General features: G+C 41.3%; 2 protein-coding genes across 5 annotated transcripts; both read left to right on the top strand.

The window, feature by feature from the left end:
- Positions 1-988: 988 nt before the first annotated feature.
- kat8 (K(lysine) acetyltransferase 8) lies at positions 989-9,026 on the top strand. Its single transcript, XM_061223272.1, has 11 exons — positions 989-1,882; positions 2,823-2,897; positions 3,018-3,196; positions 4,854-4,907; positions 5,089-5,253; positions 5,469-5,558; positions 6,575-6,715; positions 6,994-7,087; positions 7,272-7,422; positions 8,479-8,633; positions 8,804-9,026. Exons 1-11 carry the CDS (start codon positions 1,555-1,557, stop codon positions 8,866-8,868), a joined length of 1,497 nt encoding a protein of 498 aa, XP_061079256.1. The 5' UTR covers positions 989-1,554; the 3' UTR covers positions 8,869-9,026.
- Positions 9,027-14,801: 5,775 nt separating this feature from the next.
- On the top strand, positions 14,802-22,756 carry LOC133114095 (serine protease 27-like). 4 transcript variants are annotated; one of them, XM_061223310.1, is made up of 9 exons: positions 14,802-14,942; positions 15,027-15,141; positions 15,284-15,333; positions 15,760-15,783; positions 15,860-16,025; positions 16,113-16,384; positions 19,847-20,007; positions 21,936-22,038; positions 22,246-22,756. In XM_061223310.1, the coding sequence occupies exons 3-9, from the start codon at positions 15,285-15,287 to the stop codon at positions 22,317-22,319; spliced, it is 849 nt and encodes a 282-aa protein (XP_061079294.1). In that variant the 5' UTR covers positions 14,802-14,942; positions 15,027-15,141; position 15,284; the 3' UTR covers positions 22,320-22,756. The 4 variants fall into 4 exon arrangements, with proteins under 4 accessions (XP_061079294.1, XP_061079273.1, XP_061079278.1 ...); XM_061223289.1 differs by having other exon boundaries at positions 21,936-22,756; XM_061223294.1 differs by lacking the exon at positions 14,802-14,942 and having other exon boundaries at positions 14,969-15,141; positions 21,936-22,756.
- Positions 22,757-22,766: the final 10 nt, after the last annotated feature.

Genomic DNA, 22,766 nt, shown 5'->3' with positions numbered 1-22,766 from the left:
ACGTTAATGCGAGAGGCATACGGTAAATTTAAAAAATAGATGTTACCAATGACATTTTAATTTGCAATGTCAAAAAAAACTATTCACAAAATCCTACTTCCCATGTCTTTAACATTTTTAAGACTTGAAAGATTGTAAGACATTTTAATACCAATTAAAGCCTTTAGATTAATTCAATGCCTTTTAAGGATCCGCGGGAACCCTGTACCTTGTTTTCAGCCAAACACATGCACTGACTTATATGGCTTTACTGCTTATTATGCTACATACAAAGACCAAGATCTGACTGGTGTGTAGTGTATAGTATCTCAAAGGTGACAGCCTTGACTTCAAGGTTCAACACTAACACCCTACACCCCTGCCAGACCTCTTCGTTCAGCCTCCACAGGCCGCTTGGCACCTCCCCCTCTCAGAACCTCCACCTCACGCTCACGACTACTGTCTGTTCTGGCTCCACGGTGGTGGAACGAACTCCCCGTTGAGGTCAGAACTATAGAATCCCTCCCCACCTTCAAGCGCAAGCTGAAGACACACCTCTTCAAACAGCACCTCTCCCCATCCCTCCCTACCTCCCTGTGAACCTTAATTGTTGTCTCTGTGACTTGTGTATCAGTATTTTAGTTGGCTAGGTAAGCAGTGTTTGGATAGTTAACTTTGGTGACTTTTGCTCTGTTTGTTTGTTTGTTCAAAAAAAAAAAAAAAAAAAAAAAAAAAAATGGCCCTGTTCCTTATCTTTGTTGTACAGGTAGCAGTTGAAATTGTACTTACCTCTAGGGTCTTTCAGCGAACTTATCCCTGGTTATGGGTATGCACTTTGTTGTACGTCGCTCTGGATAAGAGCGTCTGCCAAATGCCAGTAATGTAATGTAATGTAACATTACTAATATAATGTAACGGCCATTACTTCCGTGTTAACGCGGGTATTTTGAACGCGTTTATTTTTTACGTGGTCTATTTTGCCTTGTTAGGGCGTATTTTCCCAGGCGGTTTTGGCCCCAACGACTTTCCATACATACTAGTTGGCCGACAAAAACACGTCGTCTGTGAAACTGTGACCTAGGCGCAGATTCAGGTTAGGTTCAACCAAAGATGGTTAAGGGAAAGAATGATAATCTCAACAATCAGACCCCCGCCTTATCCTAGCCGTACGTTAAGTGCCATGAGCATGCGTAGTTAGCTACGTAAGTCCACCGTGCCTCCCTGAGCTGTTCAATGGAAAAGCCAGAGAAAAACTCAATTCCAAGACACTGCGCATGTGCGACGGTGAACAACTACGAAGCTTTTTATCTGCGTTGACGCCATATTTCGACCAAATAAACCTTCTGTTTCGTACTTAAAGATCTAGGCTATCCAACGACTTGTGCGAACCCAATACGGACTCTAAAACGAATCAACGAATCAACAGTTCAGCGCAAGACTCATTGTAGAAACAGCGCTGACGTTTGCATAAGCAGATTTCAGCGTGGAACAATTTAGCCTCTGGGTGGGAGCTCTCTGCGTCAACCGCAGAGCGTGTGTTGTGAACGCAGCTAAATTTAAAAAAAAAAAACAAAGATGACTGCTGTAGCAATGTCTGTTTCGTCGGATTGTCGAACAGCTTATGAAAACTGCGCCACTGCAGATCCAATGGCTGTAGACGCTGAATTGTCAAGACACTCCTCAGCGGACCAGGCAGATTTGGAGTCTGGAACTCGGGCAGCCTGTTCGTCGAATGGTAGTGGCGGGGAGGATGAAGAGTCGGAGGCCGATAGGGAGGGAGGAGCCGGGGGCTCGAGTACACAGCGAGCTTTGGAGGGAACGGGGCTTGCCGGTGGGAGGGAGCAGGAGGTCTCGGTTGAAATAGGCGAGACGTATCTCTGTCAGCGAGCCGACAAAACTTGGCGTAAGTTACGGTTCATGTTTATCCCCTGTTGAGTACGGTTGACAAAAAACAGGCAGCAACAACAAAGCAAAGAAATAATCTATAGGTAGACTAACGTTACGTGAGATAAGTGACGCTTATCGATGTTTGACAAGTTCGTTAACTTTAGTTACTTTAACACGTACCTCATACCAAGCTAAGTTAGCTAGATAGCCTCTAATTCTAAATACTGTATAGTTGGCTATATAGTAACTTACAGCAAATACATGTGGCCACACGATCAGCCGTTTTAGCAATACAACATTAGCTAGTTTGTGAGCTCATTGTTTTGCTATCATCTATTTATCATTTATTTTATGCGTTCTGTGGCAGAAGTGAAAATTTGTTTTAGAAGTGTATCTCGTACTTCTGTTTTAGTAAGCGTGTTATCGTCGTCATGAATGTCAGACAGAACACGGGGAAGCGTCCGCTTACACCAGAAGTTAACGTCTGTTCAATGGTAGTTTTTCTCGTGAGGAAATGTGGTTTATGATTATGGTTGCTTATTGACTCAAACACTAAAAACACTTGAATTGGACCAACAATTATAGAGGAAACGACAAATAACTGCACAACGTTTTAGCTCACGGTGGTCCGAACACCTATTCACTCTGTTATGCAGGCTGAGCCGTGTAAGCCTGCCCGGTTCGTAGTCTCTCGTTAACAGCTTCCCCACTACTATTACCATGTTACTATATGTTGAAATGGATTGCACATGTGACTTGTAACAAGCGTTTATGAAAGGCACTTTACACACACACACACACACAAACTAAAGGTGATCTGGAAGTGTTTTTTCTTTTTCTTTCTATTATTATTATTATTTTTATTTTTTATTTTTTTTAAGTGAAGTTATTTGTGATGAAAGTTGCTCTCTTCGAACCATGGTGAATTTACGGTACTGTTGCTATTCATGTCCTAGATTCTGCGGAAGTTATCCAGTCCAGACTGAATGAACAGGAGGGACGAGAGGAGTTCTACATCCACTATGTGGGCTGTGAGTGTTACAGCACTGAGGCTGTGTAGTCGCTTATTTCAGTGATCCATCCATTCAGAAATGGATGACACATGGTCCACTTGGTGCAATATGATTTTCATTCCTCTAATATTTCCTCAGTTAACCGACGACTGGATGAATGGGTGGGCAAAGCACGCCTGGCTCTGACCAAGACAGTGAAAGATGCTGTGAGGAAGAGTGTGGAGGGAGGCGGGGGAGGAGAGTTGGGAGAGCAGCCTGAAAGGAAAATCACCCGAAACCAGAAGCGTAAACACGATGAGATCAACCACGTCCAGAAGGTTCTGTTTTTAAAGTCTTTCTATACCACTCTCACTATACAGTCCCCTCCTAAAGTATTGGGACAGCAAGGCCAATTACTTAGTTTTTTTGCTATACACTGAATACATATTTGAGGTTCACCTTTTATTTCCTGGTATTTACACTGAGATGTGTTTAACTACTTAGAACACAGCACCGCTATGAACATAACATCAATTTTAAACATAAATATAGTCCATAGCATGCATGGTTATCTTATCCAGTAGCAGATTGTATTAAATTACATTTTTATTTCAATTCAGATATAAAAATACATATGACACCCAGTATTTAGTTTAAAACTAAGAAATGTTGTGTATAATTCCATTATTCCAACCACTTCCAATCCAACAGGCTGTACAAGGATATCTTGGCTCCACAAATGTTGCTTTAGATCCTAATACTTAAGACATTACTTATGTAATAGGATGTAGCTTTCAAAACGGGACAGGTGTTTATACAAACCCAGGTAGCTAGAACAATTGTTTTCTATCAAGCCAATGTTGACATACAGAAAGTTATAGAAGTCTGTTGTTCGTAATTATAAAAAATGTAATAAGTCAGGTAGGCTACTGTTGCTTCATGCCGAACAATTACAGTCTTGCTTTAACCCACGTGTGGAACTTGAATGACAAAATCTGAGTTCCCCTTGATGACTTTGTGCTAAATGGACTGCATTTATATAGCGCTTTACAATTAATGCCTCTCATTCACCCATTTGCACAATGTGCCTCATTATTTTCAGCATGAAATTATGGCCAGCTAGCCGCTTCTTACGTTTTCATTATAAATAAAAGCTGGTTGATGATCCAAATCTTTTTCTGCTGTACCGAAAATGTACCAAACCATGAAGTCAAAACAGAGGTACATGCCGGATTTTTGTGTTCCGCTGCACCCCTACTGGTTAAAAATTAAGGTAGCATATTTCATGATATTTCTTAAAGTAGTTTAAGTTGATAAATGAAGTCATAAACCTTGCAGTGAGAGATTAAAATGTCACTTTATTATAATATTTGTTTTCATGGCTTTCAGTACATAGTCTTAATTCTAGGCTTTTGATTGCCTGGAGTCTGTCAACATGAGGACCAGAGTTGTGTCAATGAGAGTCAAAGAAGCAATTATGAGGCTGAGAAATAAGAAAAAAAACTGTCTGAGATGTCCACCAAATAGGCTTACCAAAATAAATGGTCTGAAACATCATTTAGAAAAAAGAGTGCTCGTGATCTCTGTAATCGCAAATTACTTGGTAGGCCAAGGAAGACCATTGACGGATGAAGAATTCTCACTATAATGAAGCAAAATCCCCAAACACCTGACCAACTTTCTTTTTACTTTTTGTTAATCTTTCAAATGCATTTGATACTGTTAACCATAGAATTTTAGTACATAAATTGTCTGCTTTGGGTATTGAGGAGCTCTCCCTAAACTGGTTTTGTGCCTACTAGTTCAGAGACGGTATTGAAAAGAATTGCAGTTCAAATAGACTTCATTATATTTTAAAATGAGCAGTGTGTATGCCCTGTTGTTAGATTTTTTTGTTTTCTAATTGGCATCAAAATTTTAGCAGTGCCTGCAATCATGCACACTATTCAGTGTGTGATCTTTATTGATATTCTCTTGTAATTTTTAAATCCTCAGACATATGCAGAGATGGACCCAACCACAGCTGCTCTTGAAAAGGAGCATGAGGCGGTAAGTGGATTTGAAAAGAGAAAAGTGGTACTGGCTTTGAATAAAGTGCTGTAACATTGAGGGAGGAGGGACATTGACACTTTCAGTTGCAGTACTGGGCTGTATTGGACCCGCTCATCAATTATTTTATTGTCAGTTCAGTTCATAAAAATGCTCTGTTTTTCTCGCCTTTGTTCTCTAGATTACCAAAGTTAAATATGTGGATAAAATCCAGATAGGCAATTTTGAGATTGACGCCTGGTACTTCTCACCATTTCCTGAGGACTATGGCAAACAGCCCAAGCTGTGGATTTGCGAGTACTGCCTCAAATACATGAAGTATGAGAAAACTTTCAGGTACCACCTGGTAAGTTCTATAATGAATAAATCACTATTTTAAGTTTAACATTTTAGTATTACCAAGCCCATATTGTAAAGAAAGTCATGTTTCCTGTATATTACTTGTATATATATATGAATATATATATATGAATAACCTCTCACTTATGATTCAGAAGTGCAAGTACCATATTTCAAGTACAGACGCTTGTTGATGGTAATACTGCTTCTCTGTCTACTCAGTCTCAGTGTCAATGGAGACAGCCTCCAGGAAAGGAGATCTACAGAAAGTGCAACATCTCAGTGTATGAAGTGGATGGCCGAGACCACAAGGTCATATTTAGCATTTCTATCTCTCTGCTCTGTTTATTAAATAATAGGGATGGTCAGTGTTTTCATGGTTCGGTTAACTGCCAACATTTAATCGGCTAACCGATTAGAAGTCCTTTAGAAGTCCTGTAATAGGCTGTACAAGCATGCTCCAACAGGCTGGCCCACAGCCAAAATACAAATACAAGTCAGTATAAGCACTTTATTTATATATGTTACTGCACAACAAGGGCATCATTTCAGGAAAATGGTTGCACAAAAGACAACATGTCTATAGCAGTGTATCAAACTCCAAACTCCTAATATTTTGAAGATATGAGACTAGGGGTGAATGCATGAAAATGGCAACTCTAAACATCAATACCATGATATTGAGAATGGGCTACTTGCTGAACAACAGATATTGTAACTACCTGTGGAATAGCATGGAGTTGCCTGCTAATACACAACTTTTCCAAAGTGGCTGGTTTTAAGAAATCTCGTTTCTCGTTTGCATGGAACTGAAACAAGCAACCAGTTTTTCCTCATTAATGGCTAGTCTACTGTCATTCAAGGAAACGCTTGCATTTTAGTATTACAATTGATTTATGTATTCAACTCCCTGCCACGGTCCGCAATCGCGTAATCCAATCCTGTTGTTTGGGCTTGTTTTGATATCGAGGTCCCTTATTTGTCTTGAGAAAGGGACTAGTTCCAGGGCCTTGCAGTTTTTTAGAAAATACAAAAATATATATTTTTGAGTGGTTTTGGACTGGAATTATATGTGTCATCAATGTAGAAAGAAACCAAACAACTGGTATAAGTGACCCCCTATGGGGGAGGCTTAATAAAGTTTTGTTATTTACTTAATTGAGCACATTTTTATTTATATGAATCCATATACCTTAAAGGTATATGTGAGCTTTACATTCCAACTTAAGGGAGAACTTACAAAAAGCTGGTGCAACCCTACCCTGAACTCTAGCAATAGATTCCCATCTGAATTTACTGTATCATATCTTTTTCCCTCTTGTCTGCAGATCTACTGTCAGAACCTGTGTTTACTTGCAAAACTCTTTCTGGATCACAAGACCTTGTACTTCGACGTGGAACCTTTTGTCTTCTATATCCTGACTGAAGTTGATAGACAAGGGGCACACATCGTGGGATATTTCTCTAAAGTAATGTCTGTATAAAAATAACAGCATTGTGCTACATGATATAGTTGGAACATTTAAATACACATTTGCATATTTTACATTGTTGTTTCTGAGTTATTTGCAAGCAAAACCTCCTGAAGTTTTTAAGTTAGCTTCTGTACTAAGTACTAATTTCAAGACATTGCTATAATCGGAGTTGCACAATATATCCTGTCAGACAAGGAACATGCTTTCTCATGACCCAATGTCTGTGATAAGATTATTTCCATTTTTCATTTTATGTGTCTGCTTGTGTGCAGGAGAAAGAGTCTCCAGATGGCAACAATGTTGCCTGTATCCTCACCCTCCCACCATACCAGCGGAGAGGATATGGCAAATTCCTCATTGCTTTCAGTGAGTAACTCAATCGAGTACCGAGATGTGATTTTACAAGTAAACAATGCGAGTTGGGACAATTGCGCATTTGGTGCTAAATATTTTCAATTTTTCACTGTGTTGTTTAAGGTTTGGAAGTTAAGTGGTTTGCAAAGACAATTTTATAAACCCCAACTTCTACTACTCTGTTTCTTCTTCCCAGGTTATGAGTTGTCAAAGCTGGAGAGCACAGTCGGGTCTCCAGAGAAGCCTCTCTCAGACCTTGGGAAGCTGAGCTACCGCAGTTACTGGTCATGGGTACTGCTGGAGATTCTGCGGGACTTTCGGGGTACACTCTCCATCAAAGACCTCAGGTAGAATTACAGGAGTCTAGAATAATAACAATAACAATAAGTAACAGTTTGTTTTTTTTGTATAGGAATCAGTGCATTACAATGGCCAGAATAAGACTGCAGCATTTGGAATTGCAAAAACAATTCCTAATGTTCAGATGTGCACCATTTACTGCATAAACAGGATCAGCATAGGATAAAAACAGGAACAGAGCAACTGTTGGTCTTCACAGGCAAAACCCAAGGCTAAAACCAAGAGTAGACATTCAGAACTATTGATTGTTTACCCAATCAATCTAAAGGCCTGGACACACCAAAACGACGGTTGGCCGCGGAGCGCCGACAAAGATCGCCTCGCGTTGATACGCGTCGTTAATGTTGGCTGTGCCGAACACACCGCAACGACGGTCCGCCGACGGCCGAGTTGCACGTACGTTCTGCGCCTGCGTGAGAGGTAATAACTCTCCACACCAGGAGAGTTGGAAACCGGAAGACCAGGGAATGCGTTTGCATTGCGTTGGACCTAGAAGCAGCCATTGTCTCGCTCACAACAAACAGTTTGCAGCAATTTCTGGTAGTGATAGTAACTTGTCTGTGTCCTCATTTGCTTGCTTTCGTCGCTTCCTTTCTCTTCTCGTGCACTGATTCGCTAGCTGGACAGCCAATCGGAGAGCTCTCTCTCATCGACGGCTCCGGGGGCTCCGCATATCTTATCTTATCTCCGTCGGAGCCCTCCAAAACACGCCGACGGAGTGTCGGCGTGCGGGACACACCGGAAAGACTCGGCCGACCGGGCGCCACCGACGTCCGGCGGCCGACCATCGGTTTGGTGTGTCCGGGCCTTAACAGGACACATCTGGGGAGTGGAGGGAGGCAGCGGTGATTGGACTATAGAGGTTTGGGGATGATTTAACAACCCTATTCTTCTGCATACCACTCTTGTAAAGTGTGGTTATTTGCGTTACAGTCTGGCCCTTCTCCACTGACCTCTCAAGTATATTTCTGTGATGCAGCAGGCGTATGCCTGCTTTTAAGCATTGATCTTACTCTAACCACTGTGTATTCCCCCCCTTGTAGTCAGATGACCAGTATCACCCAAAGTGACATCATCAGCACTCTACAGTCCCTGAATATGGTGAAGTACTGGAAGGGACAACATGTCATCTGTGTGACACCCAAACTGGTGGAGGAACACCTCAAAAGTGCCCAGTACAAGAAACCACCAATCACAGGTTATTCATTGGATCTACCTACATGCTTGTGAATTCAACATAAACATTTGTTCATCCTTGAAATTCATTCATTTTTGGGCCCTGTCTGCTCATTTATATGCTATTTATAATTAATCTTAATTTTTCTAAATGATAATTAATAAAAAATTCTTTTATTACTCCCTTTTTAGTGGACACAGTGTGCCTGAAGTGGGCACCACCCAAACATAAACAGCCCAAGTTCTCCAAGAAATGAAGGGACAGGAGGAGGGGAGAAGTGGGAGAGATGAACAGAAGCAATGCTGACTTTCCATTTCTCATGCTTTCCGTTGTGGTTAAATTCAATGTTTAAAAATGTTTGTGAATTTCTATTGGTTCGTGTTTGTAAATAAAGGTGTATAGGAATGTTCAAAATTGCATGCGTTTTAAAAAGAAACAATGTTTGTTTTTTTTGTGCTCAGTCGTGCGGTGTGCGACAACATTAGGTGCACACTAGGGTTGGTTTGGGACTCATCCACTACATTTCTGAACCCTAAAGCATTTGAATACAGCACAGTGGCCTCCCATATATTCTTACTTGACTTGGGTATAGAACGATGTAATGGATGAGACACAAATTGCTCATGCATTATCTTGTACCTCTGGGATAGGGAAATAATGAGACAAAGGGTTATTGACTTTCACAAGCTGGTTTCAAACAAACAAGAAAAGATAACACTTGTAGATAAATAAGAAGGTTAAACCACAGGAATAGTTGTAAACTGCTTGGGTGACGACAAGTACATCTTGCCCCCATACAGAATGAGGCAGAAGAATTCAAGGGTCACAGTTGAAGATCAGTAAGATTTGGTTGCATCTTGGTGACACAAAGTTTCCAAATTTACCCTCAGGTATTACCTCCATGCCAACAGAAACGTCCACTTGAGAGCAGGCAACAAAACCAACCATCTGCAGTTTGGCAGAGGAGGCTTAGGCTATTGGCGCATTTCAGGAAGAAATTGATCCCAAGCTTACCTCAAAATCTAAATCCGAACTTGACTGCTGCTATGCAAATAAATACTGTCATTTAATCCAAATTGATAAATGAAAGTAATCGTGCTATTATTTACGGTTGGTTTGTTCCTTTTTTGTTATGTTCTTATACACTCAGTGAGCACTTTATTAGGTATTTATGAGACTTATTTTTTCGACTTTACTTTTGCTGTAGCCTATCTACTTAGAGTTATGATGCGTTGTGTGTTCAGAGATGGTCTTCTGCATACCACTGTTGTAATGTGTGGTTATTTCCGTTACTGTCACCTTCCTGTCAGCTTTGACCAGTCTGGCCATTCTCCTCTGATGTCTCTCATTAACAGGGCGTTTCTGAGATACTCAAACCAACCTGTCTGCCACCAACAATGATTCCACGGTCAATCACTTTTTTCAAAAAATCTAATTTTTTCCCCATTCTGATGGTTGACGTGAGCATTAACTGAAGCTCCTGACCTGTATCAACATTATTGTATTAATTGCACTGCTGCCACACAATTGGCTGATTAGATAATTGCATGAATAAGTAGGTTTAAAAATTTTAGTAAAAAATGTTTCTAATACAGTGCTCGGTGAGTGGTATATCCAGTGTAGAGAGGATCTGAAGACGTGAAAGATACAAATGGCAAATGGAACTGTGCATAGTGAATTGAATAAATGAACTACAGCACTGCAGTTTTAACCTAAATTGGTCCACAGCAAAGGTGTATGCCATTTCTTTTTGTTGAGAAATCACATTAAATGCCTTAAAGGTACAATCGGTAATTTCGGACTTCTAACGGTCCAGAGAGGAATAGTAGCAACAAACGCCTTCAAACTGCAACACTCTTTATCCCTCCCCCTTCTCTGTAAACATGCTGATGTTGAAATGCCATTGGCTGTGGCAATTAGAACAAATTTTCAACCAATGAGCTTGAATTATTGTACAGTTATACAAAGTGTTGGGCTGCCAACTATATTTTGAAACCCGAATAAATACAGGTGAGAGGGTGAGTGAACATGTGAGTGAGCCTTTTTCAATGATAGGAATAGATTTACAATGTTTTAGCCCAAAAATCTTACCTATTGTACCTTTTAAGGTGCAGAAGTCTGGTTTACTGGTTATGCCTCCCTCCTGTCCCTACAGTTCCTTGCCCTCACCGAGACCTGGATTACACCAGAGAACACCGCCACCCCCGCTGCCCTCTCATCCTCCTTCTCCTTCTCACACACCCCCCGGCCCTCTGGCCGTGGAGGTGGCACTGGCTTGCTGATCTCCCCTTCGTGGGAATTCTCTGCGATTTCCCTCACTGACCTATCCCTATCCACCTTTGAATGCCACGCTGTCTCAATTACTCACCCTGTTAAACTTTATATTGTCGTTGTTTATCGTCCTCCGGGTGCTCTGGGAAGTTTCCTTGATGAGCTTGACACTCTACTCAGCTCATTCCCTGAGGATGGCACCCCACTTATCCTCCTGGGAGATTTCAACATCCACCTGGAAGCCTCCCAGTCTGCTGCCTTCTTACCACTCCTTCACTCCTTTGACCTCTCTGCAGCACTCTCCCCCAACTCACAAGGCTGGAAACCTTCTCGACCTGATCTTTCTGAGGAACTGCTCCTCTTCTAACCCCACTGTTACCCCTTTACACAAGTCCGATCACCACTTCATTTCCTTCTCCATCCCCCTAGCCCCTCTGCCTCCCTCCCCTTCTCTCACCCCCACTGTTTCTGTCCGATGTAACCTCCGCTCTCTATCACCCTCCTCCCTTGCCCCCAGAGTCACCGCTTCCCTCCCTCCTCTTGAACCCTTCTCCAAACTACCCACTGATTCCGCATCTTCCGTGCTGCTTTCCTCTCTCTCCTCAGCCCTTGACTCTCTCTGTCCTCTTGTCTCCCGGCCTGCTCGATCCTCCCCTCCCAGCCCATGGGTTTCTGACCTTCTACGTTCCTCCAGGCCCAGCCTACGTGCAGGAAGTGGAGGAAATCAAAAGACCCATCGGACCTGTCTTCCTACCAGTCTCTCCTGGCGGAATTCTCCTCCGCTATCACCACTGCCAAAAGAAATTACTTCCAAACAAAAATCCAGAACTCCACTTCTAACCCTCGTCAACTGTTCTCCATTTTCTCCTCTCTCCTCAGCACACCTCCCCCACCATCTCAGTCCTCACTCACTGCTGATGACTTTGCAGTATTTTTTGACAAGAAGGTTGCAGATATTCGCAGCACCTTCGCGACCACCACCACTTCTATGCCTGCCTCCATTTCTGTGTCTGCCCCCTGTTTCTCCTCTTTCTGTCCCCTTACAGATGCTGATGTGTCTCACCTCCTGCTCTCCCACCGCCCTACTACTTGTGCCCTGGACCCTATCCCCTCAAACCTCTTTCAGGCAATCACGCCTGACATCCTCCCGTTTGTCACCTCCCTTGTTAACTCCTCTCTGTCCTCTGGCTGCTTTCCCTCATCATTCAAGAGGGCCTACATCACCCCACTCCTAAAGAAACCCACTCTAGACCCCTCCTGCATTCAAAACTACCGTCCGGTATCTCTCCTTCCTTTTCTATCCAAATCCATTGAACGAGCCGCCCCCAACCAACTCTCTTCCTTCCTCTCTCCTATCATTGTTATGCCGATGACACCCAACTCTTTCTCTCCTTTCCCCCATCAGACACACAGGTCTCTACCCATATTTCCGCCTGCCTGAGAGACATCCAGAGCTGGATGGGCAACCACCATCTAAAGCTCAACCCAGATAAGACGGAGGTGATTTTCATCCCTGCTTTAACCTCTCCCTTCTCTGATTTCTCCATCTCACTAGGGGATACCACAGTGACCTCATCCCCTAGTGCAAGAAACCTTGGAGTGGTGATGGACAACAGGCTATCCTTCTCCAAGAACATCGCTACGGTGACCCGGGCGTGCAGGTTCTTCCTGTACAACATCCGGAGAATTCCAGCATCTGCCATCAGACCCCTACAACTCATCCAGAATGCTGCAGCCCGTCTGGTATTCAATGTTCCCAGACATTCACATGTCACCCCCCTACTCAGCAACCTCCACTGGCTGCCTGTTATGGCTCGCATCAAATTTAAAACTTTGGTGCTCGCATACCAGGCAGTTAAAGGATCAGCCCCTGTATATATTCAATCCCTTACCAAGACCTATACACCAACAAGACCCCTCCGTTCTGCCACTTCGTGCCGTCTGGCGCCTCCCCCTCGCCACACCTGCACTTCACGCTCACGCTGTCCTGGTCCCACAGTGGTGGAATGACCTCCCGGTGGATGTCAGAACGGCAGAGTCTCTGACCACCTTCAAGCGCAGACTGAAGACCCATCTCTTCAGGCTAAACCTTTCCCTCCCCAACTCACAATCACCGTGATTAGCCTTAGACCGTAATGGCACTTATGTATAGATATCGTTACTTGTATAGGTATTGTTGTTTTTATTGGCTGTTGTATTGTTGTATTCTAGCTGCCAACTGTGGTATGCTAGTTTGAAAGTTGATTGTACTCTTCAAGGGTTCTGAATTTCTGTATGTTTACACTAGGACTCGGAACTGTACTGTCCTCTCAGGTCCACTTTTGCACTTGTTCTTGTGTTTGATTTGCACTTTGTTGTATGTTGCTCTGGATAAGAGCATCTGCTAAATGCCACGTAATGTAAAAAAAAAAAAAGTCTTTGGCACCCTAGACTTTATTATATATATGTTTATCTTTTTGTGTGTGTTAGTATAAAAACACATTTGAGATTTCCAAATATTCATTTTCCAAAATATGTAATTTTACAGAGACATTTTTGTATTTAATTTAAAAAAGTAACATATCGCTGTAAGCAATTGACTAATTTTTACATAAAAACTTGATCAAGGCTATCTGAGATCAGAAGCAAGGAGCCAACCAGAAGAACTGTGGCAAGTTCTTCAACATGCTTGGAACAACCTTCCTGCTGATTGTCTTATAGAACTGCAGGATAGTGTTGGCTATCTCAGAGAAGTGATGCAGTTTTAATGCCGAAGGGTGGTCACAAATTGATTTGATTCAGTTTTTAACTATTCTGCCAGATTGCTAAAATGTAATGTAAAATGTATAGTATGTTTATTTAGGACCTTTCATTGATTTAATTGAAGGAATCTTATCTGTACAGAATGTTATACAGGTGCCTAAGACTTTTGCACAGTACTATTAATACATTTTCTTTCTGATACCTTTTTATCATTGTGACTTTTTAGGCAATAGCAAATGTATGTAATGTATAATTATATATATCTCTGCATTAGCTATTTTCAGCCTCTGGGCTAGGCTGGTATAGGTGACCAACTTTCCTGGCAAAAATATCTTCTGTGCACACTATGCTAGACCTTAACCTGTGTTTGAAGTCAGAGATGTGGCGGTTTGTAATATGGTTGTATACTCATTCCATGACTGCACCTCTGCACTGAATTGAAAACTGACAATGAGAGGAGTGAAAGAGGGAGATGAAAATTGTTGCCATATTTTGTGTGATCCTGGCGAGATTTTGGAAGGGATTCTGGGTGATACATGTATTTGTAGATGAAAGAGCATGTTATATGAATGGTAATATAAAAAATTGACCGTACAGTATATTCAGTTTAGCAAAAAGTGGAGAAGATTGCTCATAACGGTTAGAATGAGTAATTAATCTTACAAGTTTTTAAGCAAAATTAAGATTCTGTGAAGAGAGGTGGTGTATGAGGTGACCCATATTACCATATTATAGGAGATAAGGTTCAATGAGGCTGTAGTACAGAGTTAAAAGACAGAACTGTGAACAAAAGGATGTATTTTACGGATGATACCAAGTGATTTTGTAACTTTTCTATAGACTAATTAGATGTGATCTTTCCCGTTGAACTTTTAATCAATTAAGATAGCAATAAATGTGTTCAATAGCCTATGTTTACTGCATTCTAACACTGAATGAAAATGCACTGAATGGCTGATTTGACTAGAACTTAAATAAACAAAGGGCAGTCTCCCACTTTTGCACAGTACGGTAAATAAATAGTCCCTATTATCCAGTTCTAATTCTCCGCAGAGAGGCGTTAATGACGTTATTTATTGAGAGCGTCCTGAAATTGTAAAATAATGAATTACTTGAAAATTATTTGTTTAGAACACGGATATGAGGTAAGCTGAGCAACCCTTTTGATTGGCTGCTTCCGTCAAACAAGTTTGATATGTGTTCTCAGGTAGTTTTCCACTCTTTTTTCTGGTCTAACCACATTCCTTTGCTACTTTCCGCTCATTTTCTGAGTAGTTCATGTAAAAAAGGAAATTTTTTTTAAAGATACACGAAATTGTGAGTGTCAGATAGCCTACGCTTAACTTGAAAATCATTTTGTAGTATTATTTTGTAAAGTTTGTAAAAACACGGCTGTTACAGGTGCAGCGCAGATGCCTGATCTGATGACGTAAAACACTTCTAGATTTATATTCGGTTGAGCTGACGGGAGGAGTTCGTGTTTGGAAGAAACGGCTTGGTGTTTTGCTATCCACAGGTTCGCTATTGTTTCGAATATGCTTTCATAATGAGCCGACTTGTGGTTCTGAGAACAACAGCACCATTGCGGCTGTCATGATGCATTAGCTGAGCTTTGCTACGGGTTTCTGGTGTAAATCATGTCCTTATTTTCTTAAAAGGATGTTGGATCCGGGCTTACGGATGATACTTATCTGGGCAGTAAGTCTAGGTGAGTCTACTGCTTACTTCGTAGTTTGTAAAATGACCGCATCATCAAACTTCGAGTTAGGTGTTGCTCGTAACGCCGGTCAAATTATGCATTGTCCGCTGCTCAATGGCTATAGGCAACGGATGTAACAGAAATGAAATAGAAATTAGTTTTATTACTGGAACTTGAAACTTTTATTGAAGTTTTCAATAAAATTATTAATTAAAAAATTTGGGGGAAAAAAAGGCCTACAGAACGAACAGGACCGGTGGAACAAAGCAGACCGCAATAAAATAATACAAACCAGCACCTGTTTCCCTATAGAAATTCTGTTAGGTTTCCAGACACCCTTATTCTGTTAGGTTTCCAAACAACTCTATTCAGAATGATACTGAAAGTGTAATGTGTCATGATGCATAACCTTTTTTTCCCTCATCTTTCTCATAGGTCTGCACACATGTGCTGCACAAGGTAATTATCATTACAGTATTAATTCTTAATGTTTTATTATAATCTTGTAATTCTAATATTTCACTTTTGTGTGCAGTGTGTGGTCGACCCCTCTTGGAGAACCGAATTGTTGGGGGAATTGATGCAATTGATGGAGCCTGGCCATGGCAGGTGGATGTTCAGGATATCAAGCATGGCCATGTGTGCGGAGGGTCGCTCCTCACTCAAGAGTGGGTGCTTTCTGCGGCTCACTGCTTCCCAGAGTAGGCATCTTTCTTCTTTCTATGTCAGTGTAGGCTTTTTGTGCACATCCCTTACTAATTTGTACCTAAAATCTTGTTTTTCTATAGCCCCTCTGATGTGTCCTCCTACATACTCTACATGGGTCGCTACCAGCTCAATGGCTTCAATCAGTTTGAAGTTTCCAGTGGTGTGAGTCAGGTGGTTGTGCCGCCAGGTTATTCAGATCCCCAGCAGGGCCGTGATGTGGCTCTGGTTCGCCTAGCCAGCCCAGTCACCTGGTCAGATCACATCCTGCCCATTTGCCTTCCTGATGTCGATACCTTTTTCCCCAGTGGCATGCGGTGCTATGTCACTGGCTGGGGGCATATCCAGGATGGGGGTGAGTGAAGAGTTTGATTGAAAGCAAATTGAGATTGAGATTAGATGAAACCAGTATGGAACATCCAAGTTATTATATAATTTGAACAAATTGATTTTTACTTTATTACACCTACGTATTCATGTGATTATCTAATTAACCAATTGTGTGGCAGCAGTGCAATGCATACAATGATGTATATACGGGTCAGGAGCGATTTTTGCAGCATGAATGTGGAGCTGACAAATCTGCAGAAATTGCATGATGCAATCATGTCAACATGGAACAGAATCTCAAAGGAATGTTTTCAACATCTTGTGGAATCCATGCTACAAAGAACTGAGCTTGTTTTGAGAGCAAATCAAGGCTCTACCCAGTATTCGTAATCCTAATTCCTAATAAAGTGCTCCGTGAGTGTGAGTGTGTGTGTATATAAGTGTGTATTGGATCAATGATTTACACTGATTTTCAGTGAATGATTTTTTTCTCAAAACCATGTAGGAGTGAACAAGCTTGTTGAATTTCTAGATTTGTGATGTAATGTTTTTAAATTCCACCAGTTTACACTGCTTTCTTTAGAGAAGCCCCTTTATTGTTTTTTGTTTTCAACTTGAGTGGACAAACATGTAAATTATATGAAGAGGTTTCCTTTAAATTGTTCCTAAATTTAGGAACCACATCAGAGGATATAATGACAGTACAATGCATAGGTTTTGGGCTGGGGTACAATTTCTGTTCTTCTGGCTCTGTACCACAGCACATTGGATTCGAAATGAAGCAGTGAATAAGGCTAAATGCAGATTGCCACTTTTAATTTGAAGGTATTTACATATCAGATCATGTGTAGGAATTGCATCCCTTTTTACACAGTCCCTCAAAGTCATTAGACAGTTGGCCTTTACATCAGTTTCTGATTAGTAAATGTATTCAACACTTCCTTAGTGCAAGTATAAGAGCTTTCAGTATCTAGTTTTATTCTAGGCTTTTGATTGGTGTTGGTGTTGTGTCCAATAAAAGTCAAAATCATGTGGCTGAAAAATAATAATAAATAAAAAAAACAGTCAGATATAGGCAAAGGCAAAAAAAACATACAGTGGGGCAAAAAAGTATTTAGTCAGCCACCAATTGTGCAAGTTCTCCCACTTAAAAAGATGAGAGGCCTGTAATTTTCATCATAGGTATACCTCAACTATGAGAAACAAAATGAGAAGAAAAAAATCCAGAAAATCACATTGTCTGATTTTTAAAGAATTTATTTGCAAATTATGGTGGAAAATAAGTATTTGGTCAATAACAAAAGTTCATCTCAATACTTTGTTATATACCCTTTGTTGGCAATGACAGAGGTCAAACGTTCTCTGTAAGTCTTCACAAGGTTCACACACTGTTGCTGCTATTTTGGCCCATTCCTCCATGCAGATCTCCTCTAGAGCAGTGATGTTTTGGGGCTGTTGCTGGGCAACACGGACTTTCAACTCCCTCCAAAGATTTTCTATGGGGTTGAGATCTGGAGACTGGCTAGGCCACTCCAGGACCTTGAAATGCTTCTTACGAAGCCACTCCTTCGTTGCCCGGGCGGTGTGTTTGGGATCATTGTCATGCTGAAAGACCCAGCCACGTTTCATCTTCAATGCCCTTGCTGATGGAAGGAGGTTTTCACTCAAAATCTCACGATACATGGCCCCATTCATTCTTTCCTTTACACGGATCAGTCGTCCTGGTCCCTTTGCAGAAAAACAGCCCCAAAGCATGATGTTTCCACCCCCATGCTTCACAGTAGGTATGGTGTTCTTTGGATGCAACTCAGCATTCTTTCTCCTCCAAACACAACAAGTTGAGTTTTTACCAAAAAGTTCTATTTTGGTTTCATCTGACCATATGACATTCTCCCAATCCTCTTCTGGATCATCCAAATGCTCTCTAGCAAACTTCAAACGGGCCTGGACATGTACTGGCTTAAGCAGAGGGACACGTCTGGCACTGCAGGATTTGAGTCCCTGGCCGCGTAGTGTGTTACTGATGGTAGCCTTTGTTACTTTGGTCCCAGCTCTCTGCAGGTCATTCACTAGGTCCCCCCGTGTGGTTCTGCTCACCGTTCTTGTGATCATTTTGACCCCACGGGGTGAGATCTTGCGTGGAGCCCAAGATTGAGGGAGATTATCAGTGGTCTTGTATGTCTTCCATTTTCTGATAATTGCTCCCACAGTTGATTTCTTCACACCAAGCTGCTTACCTATTGCAGATTCAGGCTTCCTAGTCTGGTGCAGGTCTACAATTTTGTTTCTGGTGTCCTTTGACAGCTCTTTGGTCTTGGCCATAGTGGAGTTTGGAGTGTGACTGTTTGAGGTTGTGGACAGGTGTCTTTTATACTGATAACGAGTTCAAACAGGTGCCATTAATACAGGTAACGAGTGGAGGACAGAGGAGCCTCTTCAAGAAGAAGTTACAGGTCTGTGAGAGCCAGAAATCTTGCTTGTTTGTAGGTGACCAAATACTTATTTTACAGAGGAATTTACCAATTAATTCATTAAAAATCCTACAATGTGATTTCCTGGATTCTTTCCACCCATTCTCTCACAGTTGAAGTGTACCTATGATGGAAATTACAGGCCTCTCTCATCTTTTTAAGTGGGAGAACTTGCACAATTGGTGGCTGACTAAATACTTTTTTGCCCCACTGTAAGAAGAGGGCATTGGTGCATGTTTGGAATCATTGCCTTGCTGTGTCCAGCACCATCCAATGAGATTGGAGGCATTTGATTAAATATGCTTCTGTACACTTCAGAATTCATTCTGCTTTTGCTATCGTTACATTATCAATGAAGGCAAATGAGGCAGCAACTGTTGCAGCCATTCATGCCTGAACACCCCCACCACGTTTCACAAATAATGGGTGCTTTGGTTCTTGGGCAGTTCATTTTAGCCTCCACACTTTGCTCTTGCCATCAGTCTGAAAGGTGTTTGGGGGTTTTCTTCATTATGACGAGAATCTTATGACGAGGTCTTCCTTGGCCTACCGATGCTCTTTCTTCTTTTTGATGGTCCAAACAGTCTATTTTGGTAAGCTTATTGTTTGACCTATATCTCTGCCAGTTTACTTTTTTTCTTTTCTCAACCTTGTAATTGTTTCCTTGACTGTCATAGGCATAGTCATATTGAGAAATGTGAATAACAGATTCCACAGGCAATAAAAAGCCCAGATAATGAAAGCTTTCTTATACCTGCACTTGACTAATCATAAACTGTTGAGAAGCCAACTGTCCAATTACTTTTGGTCCCCTGAAATGGAGAGACTGTATATTTAAAAAAAGGATGTAATTCCTACACCAATAGGCCAAATACCCTCAAATTAAAGGTGTCATTTTCACCTCATTATTCATTGCTTAATTTCAATGTGCATGAGCCAAAATGTAAAAATAATCAGACACTGCACTGTATTTCCTTCCATTAGTATAATCATTCGTACATTTGTTTTTATTTTAGTTTCTCTGCCAGGGATAGGCACCCTTCAACAACTGGAAGTACCAATCATTGGGCAGGCATCCTGTCAGGAGATGTACCAGGTCCAATCTACTGAAACTGTGGACATTTTACCTGATATGATCTGTGCTGGTTTGCAAGAAGGTGGCAAGGACTCTTGCCAGGTATCAACAACCTTACTTGCACTGTAATGTCATCAACCTGCATATTGTGCATGCCTATTGAATGTATTGCGCTCTACATCATTCTTTCACTCATTCTTTGTTTAGGTTGAGTTAAAAGTAGTAGACATACAGTCCCCTCCAAAAGAATTGGAACAGGAAAGTCAATTCCTTTGTTTTTGCTATTCACTGAAGACAATTGAGTTTGAGGTCAAAAGATGAACATGAGATGAGGGATCCACATTTCAGCTTTTATTTCCTGGTATTTTTATTGAGATTTTTAAACAACTTGGAACATAACACCTTTTTTTATCACACCATCTAATTTTGGTGAGCAAAAGTATTGGAACATGTGACTGACAGGTGTTTCCTGTTGCCAAGATGTGTCCTGATCGATTGATTGGTGAAAACAATAAATAGTTATGAATGTCTTGATTTTAGTCTTGGGTTTTGCCTGTGAAGACGGCATTTGTGTTAGAAAAGATAGAGAAACATGAAGAACAGAGAGCTGTCTTTGAGAGAAAAGCAAGCCATTTTGAAACTTAGAAAAGAGGGGAAATCGACCAGAGCCATTGCACAAGCATCAGGGATAGAGCTTGTACAACAACTTGGAATGTCCTGAAAAAGAAACTGCTGCTGTACTGAGCAACAGACATCGAACAGGTTGACCAAAGAGAACAACAGCAGTTGCTGACTGAAACATTGTGAGAGCTGTGAAGAAAAACCACAAAACAAATCAGTGACATCAAAAACAATCTCCACAGGGCAGAGGTGACGGTATCTCAACCATTCGAAGAAGACTTAAGAGAGCAGCAATATAGAGGCTATACCACAAGATGCATACCACTCATCAGTAGTAGGAATCGGAAGGCTAGATATAATTTGGAAAGAAGTACAGAGATGAGCCACAAAAGTTCTGGAACAAAGTTTTACGGACTGATGAGACCAAGACTAACCTCTAGCAAAGTGATGAAAAGGCCTAAGTGTGGGAAAGATCTGTTCATATGTGGGCATGGGCTTGCATGGCTGCTCCTGGAGTGGGCTCACTAATCTTTATTGATGATGATGGTAGCAGCAGGATGAAAAACACTGTCTGCCCTGGATATGGTGAAAAAACTGAAAGAAGCTGCACTAAAAGCTGGGAAAAGGGATAAGCTCCAAATATATGGTGTGATTTACTTAAATACTGTCTTTTCCAATACTTTTGCTCACCTAAAAATGGGGTTGGCTGATACCAAAGGTGCTATGTTCTAAGTAGTTGAACACATCAGGTGTAAATACCAGGAAATAAAAGCTTGTCTCGTGTTTCTCTTTATCTCAACCCCAAATGTATTCAATGTATTGCAAAAACAAAGGAATTGGTCTTGCACCAAATATATATATTTTGGGGTTGAACAATTCCCATCCAAATTTATAATATCCGATTGACAATTTGTAGCCTTGTTCATGCATGATCTCCTGCAAATTCAGGAAAGTGAAGACATCCATGGTTCTCTGAAAAACATGGGTGTCACCAGCTGTTGTTTTCACGCTGCAGTCTGGAGGAAGAGTTGGGAGTTGCATTGTAGTCCATTATGGCATTGTAGTCCAAGGGCTCCGTAGCACTAACCACTAACCTTCCTATACCCTGATGATGCTATCTCCAAATTGCATGTCACCCTATGGAGCCATCAGCTGCAGGCAGCACTGGCATGGTCCAAATTCGATCCAAAAACACGGGTCTCATTCATGCACCAATTGTGGTGCCTTAACTAGCTTGTATGTATGAAGTGATTATTAGTTGTGCATTTAAATGGGTAAAAGTTGAAACAGATGTTGTCATTCATTGGTTCTTCACTTGTCTCTTCTAAATGTTATTTATATTAATGGCATTTATACACCTGAGTGGTGTACGTAATATACTAATTTTCACTCTTCACCTCCTCTCTCAGGGGGACTCTGGGGGACCCCTCGTATGTCCCACGGTGAATGGGACTTGGGTGCAAGCTGGAGTTGTGAGCTTTGGCCTGGGTTGTGCCCAGGAAAATCGGCCAGGTGTGTACGCGAAGGTGTCTGCTTTTATTGATCTCATCCGAACTACAGTGCCAGAGGCTCAACTATTTAGCCGGGCACCTAAAGACAGGGCAAATTATATTGTAGTGCTGACCAATGTCCTGGCCTCTCTACTCATAGCACTATCACTGAGATAGATCCTCACATTACACACCCTCACAAGGTTATGTGCACTGCACTGTGACACAGACAAGAGTGCCACGTTGGACTGGACATCATTCTGCTGCTTGTGTTTTCTGTGGCCTCACTGGATGGGATGCTGATACAGGGAACAAACCCATGACTGCCAGGAAGGTGAAAGTACAGTATGTAAATGCAAAGAAGTGCCTTATAGTTTTCTGGGTGTCTGTAGTTTCCTTCACAGAAACAATCACATGACTGGATATTGCAATTTTCTCTAGTCCTGTTATTTCACTAGTTCACCATTTATCATTGGGCTGTTAAATATGTTTCACAATACATTCCTGCAAATACATGCTAGATAAATGTGCAAATAATTTGTGCACCTTTAGACATTAGATGAGTCACTAATATGCTTCCATGTATTCATTATACTTCAATATGTAGACTTTGTCTAACAGACCTAACCAATGTCATATCATTCCCTTTTCTCTCGTAAAAGCACAGCAATATTACCTTTTTTTAAATGTTTTGTTGTGAATTTAAGTATGAATAAATGTTTAACTTTTTGTCATGAAAATATTTTCATT

This window comes from Conger conger, chromosome 2, assembly GCF_963514075.1.
Source record: "Conger conger chromosome 2, fConCon1.1, whole genome shotgun sequence".
NCBI lineage: Eukaryota > Metazoa > Chordata > Actinopteri > Anguilliformes > Congridae > Conger > Conger conger.
Note: the sequence above shows the minus strand (reverse complement) of the source record. Positions and strands in the feature narration are given on the sequence as shown.